This window comes from Mus caroli, chromosome 14 (genome assembly GCF_900094665.2).
Source record: "Mus caroli chromosome 14, CAROLI_EIJ_v1.1, whole genome shotgun sequence".
In the NCBI taxonomy this organism is placed as follows: domain Eukaryota; kingdom Metazoa; phylum Chordata; class Mammalia; order Rodentia; family Muridae; genus Mus; species Mus caroli.
Genome location: NC_034583.1, coordinates 25,438,798 through 25,454,511, shown reverse-complemented (window position 1 = coordinate 25,454,511; position 15,714 = coordinate 25,438,798). Strand labels below are relative to the sequence as shown.

General features: G+C 44.1%; 1 protein-coding gene across 4 annotated transcripts in view; it reads left to right on the top strand.

Annotated features, from left to right (window-relative positions):
* The window catches only part of Wdfy4 (WDFY family member 4), a 218,847-nt gene that overhangs the window by 50,277 nt on the left and 152,856 nt on the right, over positions 1-15,714 (top strand). For all 4 annotated transcript variants that reach the window (XM_029469142.1, XM_029469139.1, XM_029469140.1 and 1 more), the window contains exons 12-13: positions 334-911; positions 6,519-6,612. In XM_029469142.1, coding sequence (XP_029325002.1) covers positions 334-911; positions 6,519-6,612 — 672 coding nt within the window. The remainder of the gene's footprint in view (positions 1-333; positions 912-6,518; positions 6,613-15,714) is intronic.

The following is a 15,714-nucleotide window of genomic DNA, read 5'->3' as shown; positions in this document are numbered from 1 at the left end:
AAGGAAGGAAGGAAGGAAGGAAGGAAGGAAGGAAGGAAGAAAGAAAGAAAGAAAGAAAGAAAGAAAGAAAGAAAGAAAGAAAGAAAGAAAGGGAAAGAAAAGAAAGAAAGAAAAGAAAGAAAGAAAAGAAAGAAGAAAGAAAAGGCACACATGGACAACCTAAAGTAATAGCTAAATGAACAAGATTGATATCACAATGTTTGAGAACTGTCCATTTAGCTTGCCTAGTTTCTGGAGTGTGTGACTAACAGCGCTGGGTCGTGGTGAGTAGGCTCATAGGTGGTCTTGACCTGCCTGCTGGATTTTACATATTCTCTTTGCTTATTCTTTCAGTCTCTGCTCCGGATCCTGGAGACCCCCAAGGGCCATGCTGCATTCCGCGTCTCCAGTGGCTTCAATGGGCTGCTGTCCCTGCTTTCCGACCTGGAGGGATCCCTCCAAGTACCTGCAGTGACAACATGGGGTGCAGTGTCCCCCAGCCAGACCCTGGAGTTGGTGTTACACACCCTTTGTGTGGTGTCTGCCGCTCTGCACTTGGACCCTGTCAATGAGCACTTCTTCAGGAGCAATGGACTCTTTGAGAAGCTGGCTGAGGACCTCTGTCTGCTGGGCTGTTTTGGGACCCCAGAGGAGGAGCGCACTCGATGGGACTCTTCATCTGACATGAAAGTCAGGCCCTTCATGGATTTGCTGAGCTGTGCCTTCTCCTCCAGCTGCCAGTTCCCACCCAGGCTGCAGAGCTGCTTACAGATTCTCAGCTTCCTAGAGAGCATGGCCAGTGGTACCCTCCACCTGCGGGGAGACCTGATGGAGCCAGCCAGGGCTGGGCAGGAGCCTTCTGTGAATGCTCGAAAGGCAGAGGCTGGCGGCCGCCAAGGCAAATTCAAGCAGTGGCCAGACATGGAGGACAGGTTAGAGCTGGGCTAGCTGCTTCTGCTGTGGTCACCAGTGGGTGTGTGGTCCATTCCTGTGTTATACAGATATCCCTGTGGGGATAGTGGGTAGTATGTGTGCTACAGAGTTGCAAGCTCCTCTACCCTGGGGGCTTAGAGCACGTTTGACCCAAGTCAGCATAGGCCTGGAATTGTCTGTTGATTTGTTTGAGAACCCGCAAGGCTTCTGGATGCTGGAGCAGGCCTTCTTGGAGACAGACTTTCTCCTCTGGGACACTCTGCGCTCCTTGGAGTTTAAGGTGGGCCTTCTTGGATATTCAGGCTGCCTTGCCCTCTGTGGTCTCATCTCCTTCCCAGAGTGCTGCCAGAGGATTGGGTGAGAGCTTTCAGTTTGTTATGGCACAAACCACAGGTCCAAACACAGCACAGGTCCAACCACAGCACAGGTCCAACCACAGCACAGGTCCAACCACAGGGTTCTTCTCTGTCTTTTGTACCACTGCAATTTTCCCTAGCGAAGACTACCTTCTCCTTTCCACAAGCAGTGCCTCTCAATAGCTCAGATTTTTGCTAAAACGTTTGACTGTAGAAGAACTTAGTTCCACTAAAGCAAGGAATGTGTGGACCCATCCCACAAATTGGGGGGGGGGGAGGAAAGATCATGTTAGTAGTCAATGCCCTTTTTCATTTCATTTCACACAAGCAACAGAGACAAATGACGTCAATGCTATGGTGACGTCCATATTGGGAGTCAATACAGTTTGTCCCAAGAAGGTCCCCATTTTCCGGAGGTGAGAGCAGTGGCTGCTAAATCTCCATAAACTGAGACAATCATAAGATACATTTTGTTTTGTGGATAATTTGGTGTAGTAAAGGGTTTTTTTGTTTTGTTTTGTTTTGTTTTTAATCTTGTATCTGTGGCTGTGCCCTCACAAACATAAGCAATCCTGTCTAACATTGCTTCCCTGCACAAGCCAAGATGGTAACAATGTATTGTCAACCCGAGTCACTAATTTTAGAAGGGATTTAGTATCTATGTTGAGAGCCTTTGGTTTTTCATATTCAGCTTTTACTGTTAAATTTACACATCCCCAGTCATGGGTTGGCCTGTCCCCGTTCCCTGGCAGTCAGTTTATAAATATTTCTAGAGCCGGACTGTGTGCTAGCACTTACCACCCAACTTCCAAGAGCCTGGGGCTTTCTTGTTGGAACAATTCTTATTGGAGAGCAAAGTTCTATTTATTTTGAACTTGCCAAGGTCAAGTTAGTGTTCAAAATTATCCCCAATTTTTTTTTATCCAATTTTCAATTTATCAAAAAAGGCTGCTCTTTTGGTTTGTTTTTTTTTTTTTTTTTTTTTTTTTTTATTTTTCAAAAGGGTTTTTTTTTGTATAGCCCAGGCTGTACCAGAACTCACTCTAGACCAGGCCAGCCTTGAACTCAGAGGCCTGCCTCTGCCTCCAGAGTGCAGGGTTTAAAGGCATGTGTCTCCCCCCCCTCTCTCTCTTTCTCTCTCTCTCTCTCTCTCTCTCTCTCTCTCTCTCTCACACACACACACACACACACACACACACACACACGATAGGAGGGGGTATGCTTTTTCCAGTGTTGCCCAGGTTAGCCTCAAACTTCTGGGCTCAAGATACCGTCCTGCTCAGCCTCGTGAGTAACCAGGAATGCAGTGCGTGCTGGCAGGCTCCGTGTCTCTTAGCATTTGTCTCAGCTGGGTTGTCCCGCCTGTCATCCTGCACAGTGACTGTCTTGCCTCTCTCCCTTCAGCATTTTGGCCAGAAATTCATTTTTAATTGGTCATGTGAACAGTTTTTTTGTTTCTCTTACCTCAATGTTCTATTTTCTTCTCCTTTGTCCTTATTATTTTTCCTTTGGGCTTATTCTGGAATCCTTTTCTTGCCTTGGATGGTTAGGAGACCAATCTGTGTTTTAAATCCCTGCATCTCTCTACATCCTTTCCAGTCTGTGCCCACTGCTGTTGGTGTTACATTGTTATGCAGCTCAGTGCTTTTCTGCCTTCCTTTGTGATCTGTGCTTGGTGTCTTTGTTGCAATGTTACAGACCAGCCCTCCTCATCATCTGCCATTCACTGCCGTCTTCACTACAGAGAGATAAAATTGGCTGTGTTGTTCTTATTGTTTAGAATTAATTAGTTTTAACTAAATGGACATAAAGGTGATAAATTTTCATAAATACCCGACATGGGCATGGGAAGAATCCATGCCCTCTGATTGTTAGAACAATGTCCCGTTTTTGACCATTGAATCAAACTCAGAGTTTTTTTCCAATATTATTAAATTGTTAAGTCAACTTGGCATGTCACTTGTCAAGGAATATATATTAAAAACCATTATAGTGGCAAATATTTATCTACTAACATTAACATTTATATTTAATTTGCATACAAAATAACAATTTTCTTAAATAACATGTTTCTTTATGGCAATTTAATATATAACTTACTTTTGACAGATTCTCTCTTCCCCTCTCCCTGGCCCATCTCTCACTATACCTTTTCCATCCCCAGCATCCCCTTCATCTTGTACATCTCACATGCTCAACAACTTCCGCAACTCCCCTCTGTGAAACTCTCCCTCCTATCCCACAGACTCTTCTAGTTCCTTGTCTCTATTCACTTTGTGAATTCTAGTTCTTTGTCTCTATTCACTAAATACACACACACACTGTGTGTGTGTGTGTGTGTGTGTGTGTGTGTGTATTTAGTTTCCTTGCTACTGTGAATAAAGCAGCAGCAAACACAGATGTGATTGGATCTCTGTGGTGGGATATAAAGTCCACTGGGAATGAGCCTAAGAATACCATAGCTCCAGCTCAGCCTTGCTCTCTCCGCAGTGCTTGGAAGCCTCCACTGTGATTTCCATCGTGGTTGTACAAGTTTACATCCCCACCAGCAGTGATTATAAGCCCATTTCTCTTCACACAGTTGCCAGCATTTATTATCAGTTTTTGTTTGGTTTTTGATTTTGGCTTTGGTGTTAGCTATTCTGAATGATGTGAGGCAGAATCTGACAGAAGTTTTAATTTGCATTTCTATAAAGGTTAAGTATGTCGAAAACTTAAAAAAAAATACTTATTGGCAGGTTGTGTTTCTCCTTTTGAGAACACTCATTTTGTTGATCATAAGTTTTGTTGCCTTACTGTTTAATTTTTGCAGTACTTCATGTGTTTTAGATAGCAACTTCTGTCTGAAATACAGTTGGCAAAGATTTTCTCCTGTTCTGTAGCCTGCTGTCCTTTCTCTCTGGCAACAGCTGCCTTTGCCATGGAGTTCTTTGTATTAATACAGAAAGAACTGTGGAGTTCTTAGCACTGCTACACTAGCTTGTATTTAAATGTTGATTTGTAGTACAGTTTCACTTTATTTCAACTAACCTCTCAAGCTTTTTATCTACTTTTTACTCAAAGTTTATTTAGGCTTATCTCTATATTTCCCATACCCCCTTTGCTCCTTATGCCTGCTCCTTTTAAGCTGTATTATTTTGAACACCACTGCAGTTTTTTCTTTCTTTAAAGTCTATTTGTGACAAACTCTCTAAGTTTTTTATTTCATATTTTCTTCATTTACATTTCAAATACTATCCTGAAAGTCCCCTATACCCTCTCACTAAGTTTTATTAGTCTGAAAAAAATACTTATTTTCTTCCTGATGGTGGGAAGATAGTTTTGCTCGGCATGCACTTTGGACCAACGGTTGTTTTCTTGGAACACATGAAAGGTCCTCTTAGCTATTGTTTTTGATTGTGGCTGTTGATTAATTTTCTCTTCTTTGGAATAATCTTTGTCAGTGCCACACATTGCTTTCTCAGCTTTGTTTGCTTTCTCTAAAGAGCTACATTACTCCTGTTTTGTGGTTTCACTTCGAGTATCCTGGTGTGGATTATTTTGAAACTTAATTCTGCTTGATATCCATGGAAATTACTCTATCTGGAAATCTCTGTCCATCGTCATTTCTACATGTTATTTTTATTGCCCCTTTCTAACCTTTTAGAAATATATGCTATAGATTTTTGGACCTAAGACAGACATGTGCCTCCCTAACCCATCCTTACCCCTGTGGCTAGTCTTCTCGGTCTTTGGTTGTTTCTTTGTTAAGTTTTATGTGTCTGACAGGGTGAGAGTTCTTACTTTCTTCTCCCACAGTATTTGTCTGCTTGTTTTATTTTACCAGAATCATCCTGGTTAACAGCCTTCATGTTTATGTTCTTCATGACTATTTAGGTGGGAGGGAAAGCCAAATGAATGACAGACTCCAGGATTTAACATCATAGTAACCTGTAGCAGAAGAAACCTGCACATTTCAGGTGTGTCTTAGAGGAGGTATAGAGATAGCTGTGCTTGGGTAGAGAGTGGAAAAATTTGGTTTACAGGTTTTAGAGCTGCAGGTGTTAATGATTAAGTAGTAAATCGAGAACTGGAAAGGAGGGGGAGGGGAGAATAAAGTCTGAATGAAGTTATATGTATTAGAGGTCTAAAGGATAAACAAACAGGGTATGATAGAGCATATGTCAGAGCAGGTACATGTAGGGGAAGAACAGCCATGAAAGTCTGTTCTAGGAAGTTCTAAGCTATTGGAAGACAAGCACACAAATGTATAAATAAATAAATAAATAAATCTAGAAGTAAAAGTTTACACAAAAGGAAACACAAAGGAGCTACGATGGCATCAGTCATATTTCCTCTGGGCTGCTTGCTATGAGCTCACACTCCATGGAGTGGTGAGCTCCATGGGAAAGGAAGATGTATGGACTCTTGTTTGCCAAGTAGCAAGAGTGGGAAAGACCCATTCAAGATGGCTACCCAGTTCCGTCCTGAGCAGATCTCAGAAGCTGGAACATGCTGCTTGCTCCTTGTCCTTCATCTCTACCCTCTGAGTGAGCGTTCCGGTTTGTATTACTATATTTCTTTCACTTGCTTTGAGTTTACATATTTTATTTTTAAATATAGCATCTGAAGGTGGACACTTAGGCTGCTTGATCCGAGTCCTTATTTCTTTTGCAATGTAAGCATAATCTTCTTAAAGCAACACATTATCAAGTGTCCCACAAATGCTTCCATTTATGCACTTTTCTTTTTTTCTTTTTGGTTTTTCAAGACAGGGTTTCTCTGTAGCCCTGGCTGTCCTGGAATTCACTCTGTAGACCAGGCTGGGCTCAAACTCAGAAATCCACCTGCTTCTGCCTCCCAAGTGCTGGGATTAAAGGTGTGCGCCACCACGCCCGGCAGCACTTTTGTATTTCATCTTGAAACACTTATTTTTTTTCCCCTTGAGGGACTAGGTAGACAGCTCAGCTGTTAAGGTTCTTGCTTTGCAACCATGAGGACCCGAGTTCAATCCCTGGATCTCATGTGCAGAGAAATAAACCAGAGTAGTGGTGCACGTTCATAATCCCGGCACCAACAGGTTGAGATAGAGGTGTGTCTCTGTCCCTGGAAGGAAAACGTGGTGCTGTTAACTCCATTTTACAGCTGGGCTACATTAGGCTCAGATGTATCAACTCAAGGTCATTCACTTTTTAGGTGGTGGTGCACTGATAACATGGATCATGCTCTGTTTTAGAAAGATCACATGTCCTGTCTTCCCTCTCTTTGTAGGATGGATGAAGGTGACGTCATGATCATGCATCCTGGGATCATTTGCATCATGGTGAGACTGCTGCCTCGTCTATACCTCGAAGATCACCCACAGGTATTTTCTGATGGACACCTGTACCTGAGGGCTTCTGTTTTAGGAAGAAATGACAGCTAATTGGTGCTCATGCCATTTGAACATAATAGTGTTGTGGTACAAATTTTGCAGGTCCTCTGAGACTTGAGAAAAGGGATGTGGGGAGGGGACTTATTGGTAGGGATGCTACTGGTCTTACTAAGAAACAGTGGCGCCTGGTGTGGGAGTGAAAATGGCCTGAATATGGTCCCTGTTCACATGCTCCCTTGTCACTTACTTTGACTTCCGTTCTGGAGAGCAATGACAGAGTGAGCATGAAGCTGGCGAGTGGGGAGATGCAGCAGAGTGGCAGGGGACGTGTTGGATAAGCAGATTAGGAAGTTAGTTATAACTATGCCATCACAGTCCTGGGTCTCAGGATGATACATAGCTCACAACAGACTTTGTGTATCAGGGACCCCCTAAGCTTCCACAGCCCAGTGGTAGGTAGTCATCTTGGGTTGTTTATGATGTTCATACAGTGAGCTTGCCTGACAGGGTGAGTTCTTTTTTCTTTTCTTTTTTTTTTTTAAAGCAGTGCAGGACAGTATTTCTCATGACACTGTGTGTCAACGGGGATGGGACATGCTCCTCATGATACTAGCTGGGATGGAGCCCCACAGAGACTCTTCCACTGATCGATCCAGCACTTCAGGGGGTCAACACACGAGACAAGTGGCCACTGATGAGCTAACTCAGCTTGGTCGTCTACCTGTGTTCTTGTCTCAAGCTGTCAGTGTGGCCTGGGTCTCTGCCTCATGGTCATATGCATCTGGCCTCTACCTGTGTCTCTACGTGGGTTCTTGGGAGGGAACACAACAGCCGAGGGATCTCAAAGGCACAAAAGCAGAATTTCTAGAAATTCTACTGGAAATTCAGGTCTGAAACAAGTCAACATTGTCTCTGTTACATGTCATCGTTCCAAGAGAGTTGGTCACAGGTTCAGCTTAGGCTCAGTGCAGAGGAAGCCAGACACCCCTTTATCAATATGAGTGCTGTCCTGTGTGCACAGGAAAGGGGTACTCACTGGGCCTCCGCTTCAAAGACCAGCTCCCTTCAGCATCTGATTGTCAGATTAAAGCATTCTACCCCTATATCAGTTGCCTTGTAGCCACTGAGTTACCCGAAAACTAAGATCTTTGCTTCTGTACCTTAATGCCTAACACATGCCTCCCTTAAACATCCCAACCCACATTGGATAGCCCCTCTCTAGCAGAAATGCAATAGCAGTCTTCGTCCTAGAAGTTCTTAAAAGTCCATGAGCAGCTGTTCTCTGCTCCATTCTGCAAGTGCTCAAGGATCTGGAGAGTTATGTGACATCCTAAGGTCATCTTATTCGTGAGGGAGAAGCTCTGAGACTCACCCAGACCCAACCTGATGGCATGCTCAATGAGTAGGTTTCTGATCTTGCAGCTCCTATGGAATGCAGGGACATGCACTGGCAATTTTGTCCAGTGCATTCACCTTACCTTGAGGCTGGCTTCTTCAGCTGTTTTATACAATACTACGAGACTGGCCATGCCAGTGGGCTGGGTGTCTTGGCAGTCAACCTGATGTCTGTGTTCTGCAGAAACTCACTCCAGTGATGGGCAGTGAAGAGGCAGAGCTGATGGACAGAGGCTGGCCTGCTGCTGCTCACCCCCACAGATGTGGCTGAACCCAGCATTTAGATGTTTTGGTCACTCTGTGATCTCAACCCCACAAATTAAGAATGCAAATAAGAAATCCATTTGGCACAATCCTTTCCTTCTATTCAGGTCAATAAGCAATTGAGGAAAAGTCCCGATTCATCTTCGCTGTTTCTCAAGGAGGCAAATGGACATAGAGTTGCATTTTTCTCAGATATTTTCTGCAGATGCCAAATCAGCAGCTATTAAAAGATGGATAATTACAGTAATTAATTTTTGAAAGGGAGGGTGGAGGGAACCTCATGCTAACAGTTAGAATAGTAAATCAAAGGAGAAATGAAATCATACAAAAAAAAAAACTGCTGAAAGCAAACTGATTCTAAGCTTCTTCAGACCTCGCTGCAGGGAGAGAGGAGCGGGACATCTCAGTAGATGGCAGTGTTAGGAAGGGATGGAGAGCCACCCTTGCTCAGATCCTGAGGGTCTGTAGGCCCATCCCAATGCTCTCTCTGCTCCTCATCTTGCTCTGAGCCCTCCTCCCTTCGGCTGGTACCAGAGGCTTATGGGTGACCTTATGGGTGTCCCGTTCTGGTCTCCTTCTAATCACAGCCAGATTCAGTTTGTTCTATGTGCTGTCCTCAAAAATGCCAGCACTGCAGGCCGCTCTTGGAAATGGATAACCCGACTCTTTCTCTGCCTCTAGTGTTTTCACCCATATTAAAAGCCAGGAGGTAGAAATTTAATTGTGCAAAGGAAACAAACAAACAAACAAACAAACAAACAAACTTCAACTCAGTTTCTTAGCTTGGAAAAACCCAATCCATTGGAAGATGTTCTCCTTTCCCAGAATTCTCAGCAGCTGCAAGGACGCTGCTGTGGGTGGAGTTCGGACCGCTCCAGATGCCTCTCCATTTCCTCCAGGACTGTAGTGTTCTGTCAGTTGTTGGCGGAGGGATATTTGCTTATGCATGAGAGCTGTAGTTCTGAGGGTAGGAAGTCAGACCCAACGGAACAGAATTGGCTGCACTAAGCCTGTGTGGGAGCAACCAATGTGGTGGGTTTGCTTCCATGAATAACTGGAATCTCCTAGCTTGCACCTCTAGGTATTCAGAGACCAATGGTACCAGACTCATGCTCTGGCTTTGGGGATGAGGAGGCAGAAGTCACAGGAGAGGGTAAGACAGCACTGAGCTGTCTGTGAGAGGTTCCTCTACAGGCGTAGTGAGAAGTATTGATGTTGGTGTGAAGACCACCCCCTCACAAGAGTAGAGAGGGAGGAGAGGCTCAAATACTGAGAGGTACAAAGGAAGGGGCATATTTGGTTTTGTTCAGCTGGGTTAAATCGTGTGAGTTAGCCTGGGAAGGTCAGCCGTAATGCCAAGAGTCTGAATGCCAAGCTGAGAGGTTTGAACTGCCTTGGGTTACCAAACCTCGCGACCACCTACATTTCTAGATTTAATGACCAGGTATTCTAAAGGGGTATGGAGACAGTAGGCCATGCTCAGGTCTCTTGTGTGCTATCCAATAATCGCAGAGCCATAGGGGAAGTTAGGGAACATCTTTACCTCTCAACCAACAATATCATTGTTCTTATAACAGTTATGAAGATAAATGAATGCTAAGGTTGCAGCCACCTGACTTTAATTCAATAGAGGAACCACACCAACTTAGCCCTAAGACATATTTATGTTTTTGTGCTGAAAGGACTTAAATGAAATATAATCATCAGGTTTTAAACACTTCATTCAAAGAAGGGATGAACCATAAGATCCTTGCTTTCTAACATAAGGTGTTCCTAAACATGAACCCTTATTATGCCTTATTAGGCATAGAAATTCAGCTTTGTTTTCATGTTAGGAATTTGATACTGACCTAAGAAAGTTTTAATAACTTTACTTTGATGAGCTTTGCTATAGACATCTAGTTTTTAAGCTCTAGCTTCCACAAACCTTCATACAACATACTTTAATCTGTCAGTTTTGCTCTCCCTCGCCTTTCCATTTTTGGAAAGTTATTTATGTTAGGACAAAATTTTATTTCACAATACAAGGTCCTTTGTTGTACAAAAGCATTTTTTCAGCCTCCTCAACTGATACTTTAACTGTTGCTATCACTGTTACGTGGTGGCTCTTTTGTGTCTTAGTTTTTCTTAAAAATTCAGGAAACTTTCTTTTAAATAAAACAATGTCATATTCTGGTGAAACCCCGGAAAGCTGCTGCAGGTACACAGGGAAAGAACATTAGTGCTCCTGGAGACATTTGCTTTTTTTTTCTACCCAAAATAATTGAATTAAGCATTTGGTTAAATATTTAAAAGACTCGTAACATGAAGAGTGCTCAGCTTTTGTTTTTTGCTAACATGTGTTGACACCTCTCTTGGGCTCACAGGGGAACGCCCACCAGCATAGAGCTTGCCATCTCTGTCTTTACTCTGTCCCTTTCACTTCAAGGCAGACACATGCACAACTCTGCACAGACATGCCAGCCACTTAAGGTGTGACTGCATAAGGTTATTCCATCCAAGCTAAAGACACAGAAATAAATGATTGTTCCAAAGCTGCAGTCACCTTGGATGCCAGGAACTGCAAAGCGCCCTGGGACAGGCCATCTCCCATGAGAGACAGTTCTTGTTAAGGGTAAGATTGTATCCTAGACCAGAACCAACTTCTCTACCCAAGCAGTGAGGACTCCTCTGGACCACCCTGTAGCACCATAAAGGAGGATGGTCAAGCAGACCTCATCTTTACCAAGGCTGCATAATTACCAGTACCTCTTTTCTCTTTGCCTAGTTCATTTTCCATCTAAATATAAAGGCCAGGTCAGTACCCTGAAGATAGGCAGCTTAACATAGGAGCCCTCTGTCTGTTTTCCTCAAAGTGACACATGGACCAAGTCTCCTCTATGTCATCGTGACCAAAGGCAGAGCTTCACCTGTCATCCAAGTTGACACCTTTGCCCTAAACTTCCGGCTATACCACTTGAGCTACAAAGAATTGGGGCTAATTTAACCACTTCAGTTCATGGGGACACTCATAAGTTTTGGTTTCTGTGTAAACAAGATACAGACATAACACCCCTGAGGACAGATGCAGCCACACATCCACAAAACCCCGGCCACTGTCCCTGACGAAACTGTAGCTTTCATTTGGATGCACCACTTGCCATCTTTAATCGACCACAGATCTGGTTATTTTCCCCATAGCATTCAGCAACCCTTAATTCTGAACCTTCACTTCCAAACACATGACTCTCACAGGACCTGAGGGGGAAAAATGGTATCTGTTAAATGAAAGCAGAGAAGTCTGAGGAAGAGACTTCCCATACAGTCGGATTAGTGTCCCCTGTTCAGTGGCTAGTCTGCAGGGGGCAGGGTGCCCATACAAGGGGAAACTTCCAGGTCAGCACCAGGACTCAGCAAGCCCACTGTCGGCGCCACAGGGTAGTATGAATGAATGTTTTAGAAGAGTCTAGCTTGACTCAGGCACACCACAGTCAACTTCTGCCCAGAGGCTGAACAGTCTCAGGCTCTCCCCTGCCTCCTGCTCTATCTTACGGGACACCACAACACTCTTTCCATTCCAGACTGAATTTTGTTCTGCTCAGGGATTTCTAAAGAAGTATGTTCCGGGAAGGTGATAAAGATGGAGGAGGGGAGAGAAAAGGGAGGAGGGGGAGTAGGAGATAAACTGATCACAGTGTGACACTGAGAACTAGAATTGTGGATGCAGTGCTGGTTTGGTAGTGAGAAAAATGTCTTGGATGAGACCACATGTAGATGCCTCTTGATGATAAGTAGGAGATCATTAAAAGGACAGGGCTGGGGCAGATATGCTCATCTTTAGGTATTAGTCAAAAGGGGGCATGGCGTTTTCAGTAGAGGGAGTTAGGCTATCCCCATACCAGAGTCAGGTGGATGAAACAGAAGAAGGGAGCAAGTGGGTATGTTAGTAATGTCTTCTCTTCTATACCAGACAAGAAGACAATTTAAGGGAGGAGGGGCTCACTTCGGCTTAGAGTTTAAGATGGCCTACAGTCCATCTTGACAGGGAACGTGCAGTGAGGTGTGTGTGACTCAGCATGATATATTTCATTCAAGATCAGGAAGCCGAGAGATGACAGTGACACTAGACTATAAAACCTTCAACTTCACCCTAACGACCCACCCTTTGCAGTGAGGATTAACCTCATGGGCTGTGTATGGCCACATGCTACCAAAGATAGTTAGATTGTGGCTCATCACTTACTTCAAACAAAGGATTATATTGTTTTGGGGGAGGGGGTAACTTAATTATGTGGTTTGTAGACATGAACTCCGGACATGGTAACTTTGTTTTGCACCATCATAGGTGGCTATGGCTGAAGGATCTAGTGGTTTCACAGGCCCACTGTGGGTGGTTCCATTACCCGGGCAGGAGGTCATGGATTGAATAACAGCAGAGAAAATGAGTCAATCACCGACATACATGTATTAATTCATCCTTCTATGTATTTGACTATGGGTGTGATCAGACCAGTTTCTTCAAGTTGCTGCTGCCTTGACTTCACTGAAAAGGTGGATGGTAACCTGAAACTGTGAGCCAAAAATCTTAAGAAAACAAAAAAGCAAAATTTGTCTCTCAAGAAGCTTATGTCAGTTGATTTTAGCATAGCATCATGAGAAAACTAAGATACACTGAACCCAAGACCACAAACTCCCAAGCCTAGGATGCTGTTGGCACAAATGAACGTGCCATGCTGGTGGGACTGTGGCAAGGGGGCAAATCTGTGCCTTGGAAAGAAAGAATCGATTCTAGGTAAGCAAATGGGGGTGGGGGAGGGTGCACAGCAGCCTATGGAGTCCTGCTCTCCCCAGAGCGTGTGCAGCCCTTCCATCCTTCTTACAATCTTTGGTAGCAAGAAGAACAAATATAGAAAATATGTTACTTCCATCCCCAAATGAGAGAAAATTTCAACCAAACAACTAATCTAAATATGGATGAGTGAAAGAGCCCCTGGTTCTGTGTGAGTTCTGGAAGAAGCTGAAGTTGGGTGTAGTGATCCTATGTCTGTGTCATGGCAGCATTGTGGACTTATGTGTCAGCACATCGGGTCCCTGAACAGGCTTAGCTCTATGAGCCCATTTTCTGTTACTGTAAGGAAGAGAATGAAATTGCTGACTTTGTTAGGGAGAGGAGATGTAAAAGCTTATGTTTGCGGTACTGGATTTAGCTCCGTTCTGGCGAGGTCCTCTGGACAGATGACATTGTGGTGGAGGGAAACATGAGAGAAAGCGGGCCAATGGCTTGAAATTGGGATTCCACAGGAAATAGGCCAATTCCGGCTGGAGACCTAATCTCCAATGACACATCAACTTCCCACTAGTGTTCTTCTATTAAATATCCTACCTCATCTTACACCTTCGTCACAGGAACCAAGCTTCCAGCCCATAACTATGTAGGGGACAAGCCACATCTAAATGATGTCACCATCCCACTGTGACTTTCTAGATTTTAGGGACTCATTGATATGGAGCAGGAAGAATGTTGAGCAGAAAGGAGAAAATGGAGGAGGAGGAGGAGGAGGGAGAGCGGCAGCAGCAACAACAATCACAGAAACAACCCAGGATGGACTTTAGTCTTGACTGTTAGGTAAAGCAGAAACTGCCTTAGGACCACCTTACAATTGCTTTGTGAATTAGCTTTGAGAGTCCAACCCACCAGCCAGCCTAGTGACCCCTGATCTTACCTCATAGTCCTAATTGAAGCACCTTCCCCTTTCCTGCATTGGAAGTAGTGTGCGTTAGGGAAATCAATCCATTTGCAGAGGGAGAAACCAGACTGGCTTCCTGCTACTGCTCATATTTTCACTAAAACCCCATTTTACTGGAACCAGCATTGAAAAAAAAAACCCTGCACATTTTATTCAAAACAAGACAATATTGGTATTGATGGAACTGCAGCGATCACGAGGACAATCAATTGTGACTCCTCCATTATGGGGTATTGAGCAGTTTTGGAGTGAACTTGTGGCAACATTAGACAGGATCGGCATTTCCCCTTTGAAAACTTTTTCTTTTTTCCTTTTTGCATATTTAGATTGTAATTATATGTCTCTGGTTGTTGGAAGGGAGCAAAAACACACACAAGAACAAAGCCTCTAAAGCAATAAGTAAATACTTACTGGTAACAAAAATTGAACATTGGAGACATTTCTTTTTAATTCTTATTAATAATACATTCTGATATTATTTTTGCATCTTGCTTCATACAGCCTGTCTCCCCAACTCTCACCCCAAATTAAAAGAGCACAGTTATCAAATGACAGCCCGAGTTCTGATAGAGAGAATGGTGGTAGAGGCAGGGGAATGTGTGTGTGCTTTTCACTCTCTGCCGTCTGAGTGGGGAGAAAGGAGGAGATGCAGGAAAAGACATCAGAAGAAAGATACAGGGGAAAGTGTCAGGGAAGCTGATACATTTCCACATAGAGCAGGTACCAGCAAGGGCTCTGGAGGTGTTTGATACATAGTATCTCCAACATTGTTGCTTTCAGAATCTGGCCCCTGTTGGGCTAAGCATGGGTGTCAGGAAGCTCAGACCACCTGGCAGAGATCATATTTAAACATGAAGCTGAGTGTGGTTCAGAATTGGCTTGAATGTGTCCCTCAAGGGCTCGTGTGGTGGAAGCTCTATTCCTACTGGAGTGGTGGTATTGAGGTGGTGGAGCCTTTAAGAGGCAGAACCTAGAGCAAGACCCCTGGGGACACTGCCTATCTGGTGCTTCTGTCATCTCTGGCTCTCACCTTTTGATCTCCCACCCTGGCTTCTATACTTGCCATAGTACTGTCTGTCTGAATGTGACAGTCAAGTAGATATGCCATAATTGGAACCAAGCAAATGCACATGTCATGCCCTTGAATCTTCAGACATACGCTAAATCGACATATATATACAGTACCAGTCATTTCACTACAATGACAGAAACCAGGCTGATGCTATCTCCTCCTAACCGTAATATCGACAAAGCAGTGACATTTTTGAATGGCAAAATCCTGCTCAGCAGGAAAGTCATTAAAACCATTCTTACATACTTGTATGCCTCCCAGATTTTAAGTCAGAAGGGAACTTGGACATAGAACTTTAAAAAGCTGGAGAGGGCAAGACAGCTGGCCACACAAGTCTAAGGACTTAGGCCCAATTCCCCGAGCATGAGTAATCCCAGCATTCCTACTACTAGGAGGTGGAAAGCAGAAACCAACAACCCTGGAAGATTGTGTGCCAGGCACAGTGGGGAAAACAAACACACAAATAAACAACCAAACCAAACCAGCAGCGAAGAGCTCCTGTCTTGAGAGAAGGTGGACAGATACTGAAGTTGTCCTCTGACCTCTGCATGTGTATTGTGGCACACCAATGGGCTCATTCACACAAATGAGTGCTCTCTCCCCTTCCTCCTCCCCCTCCCCTCCCCCTCCTCCTCC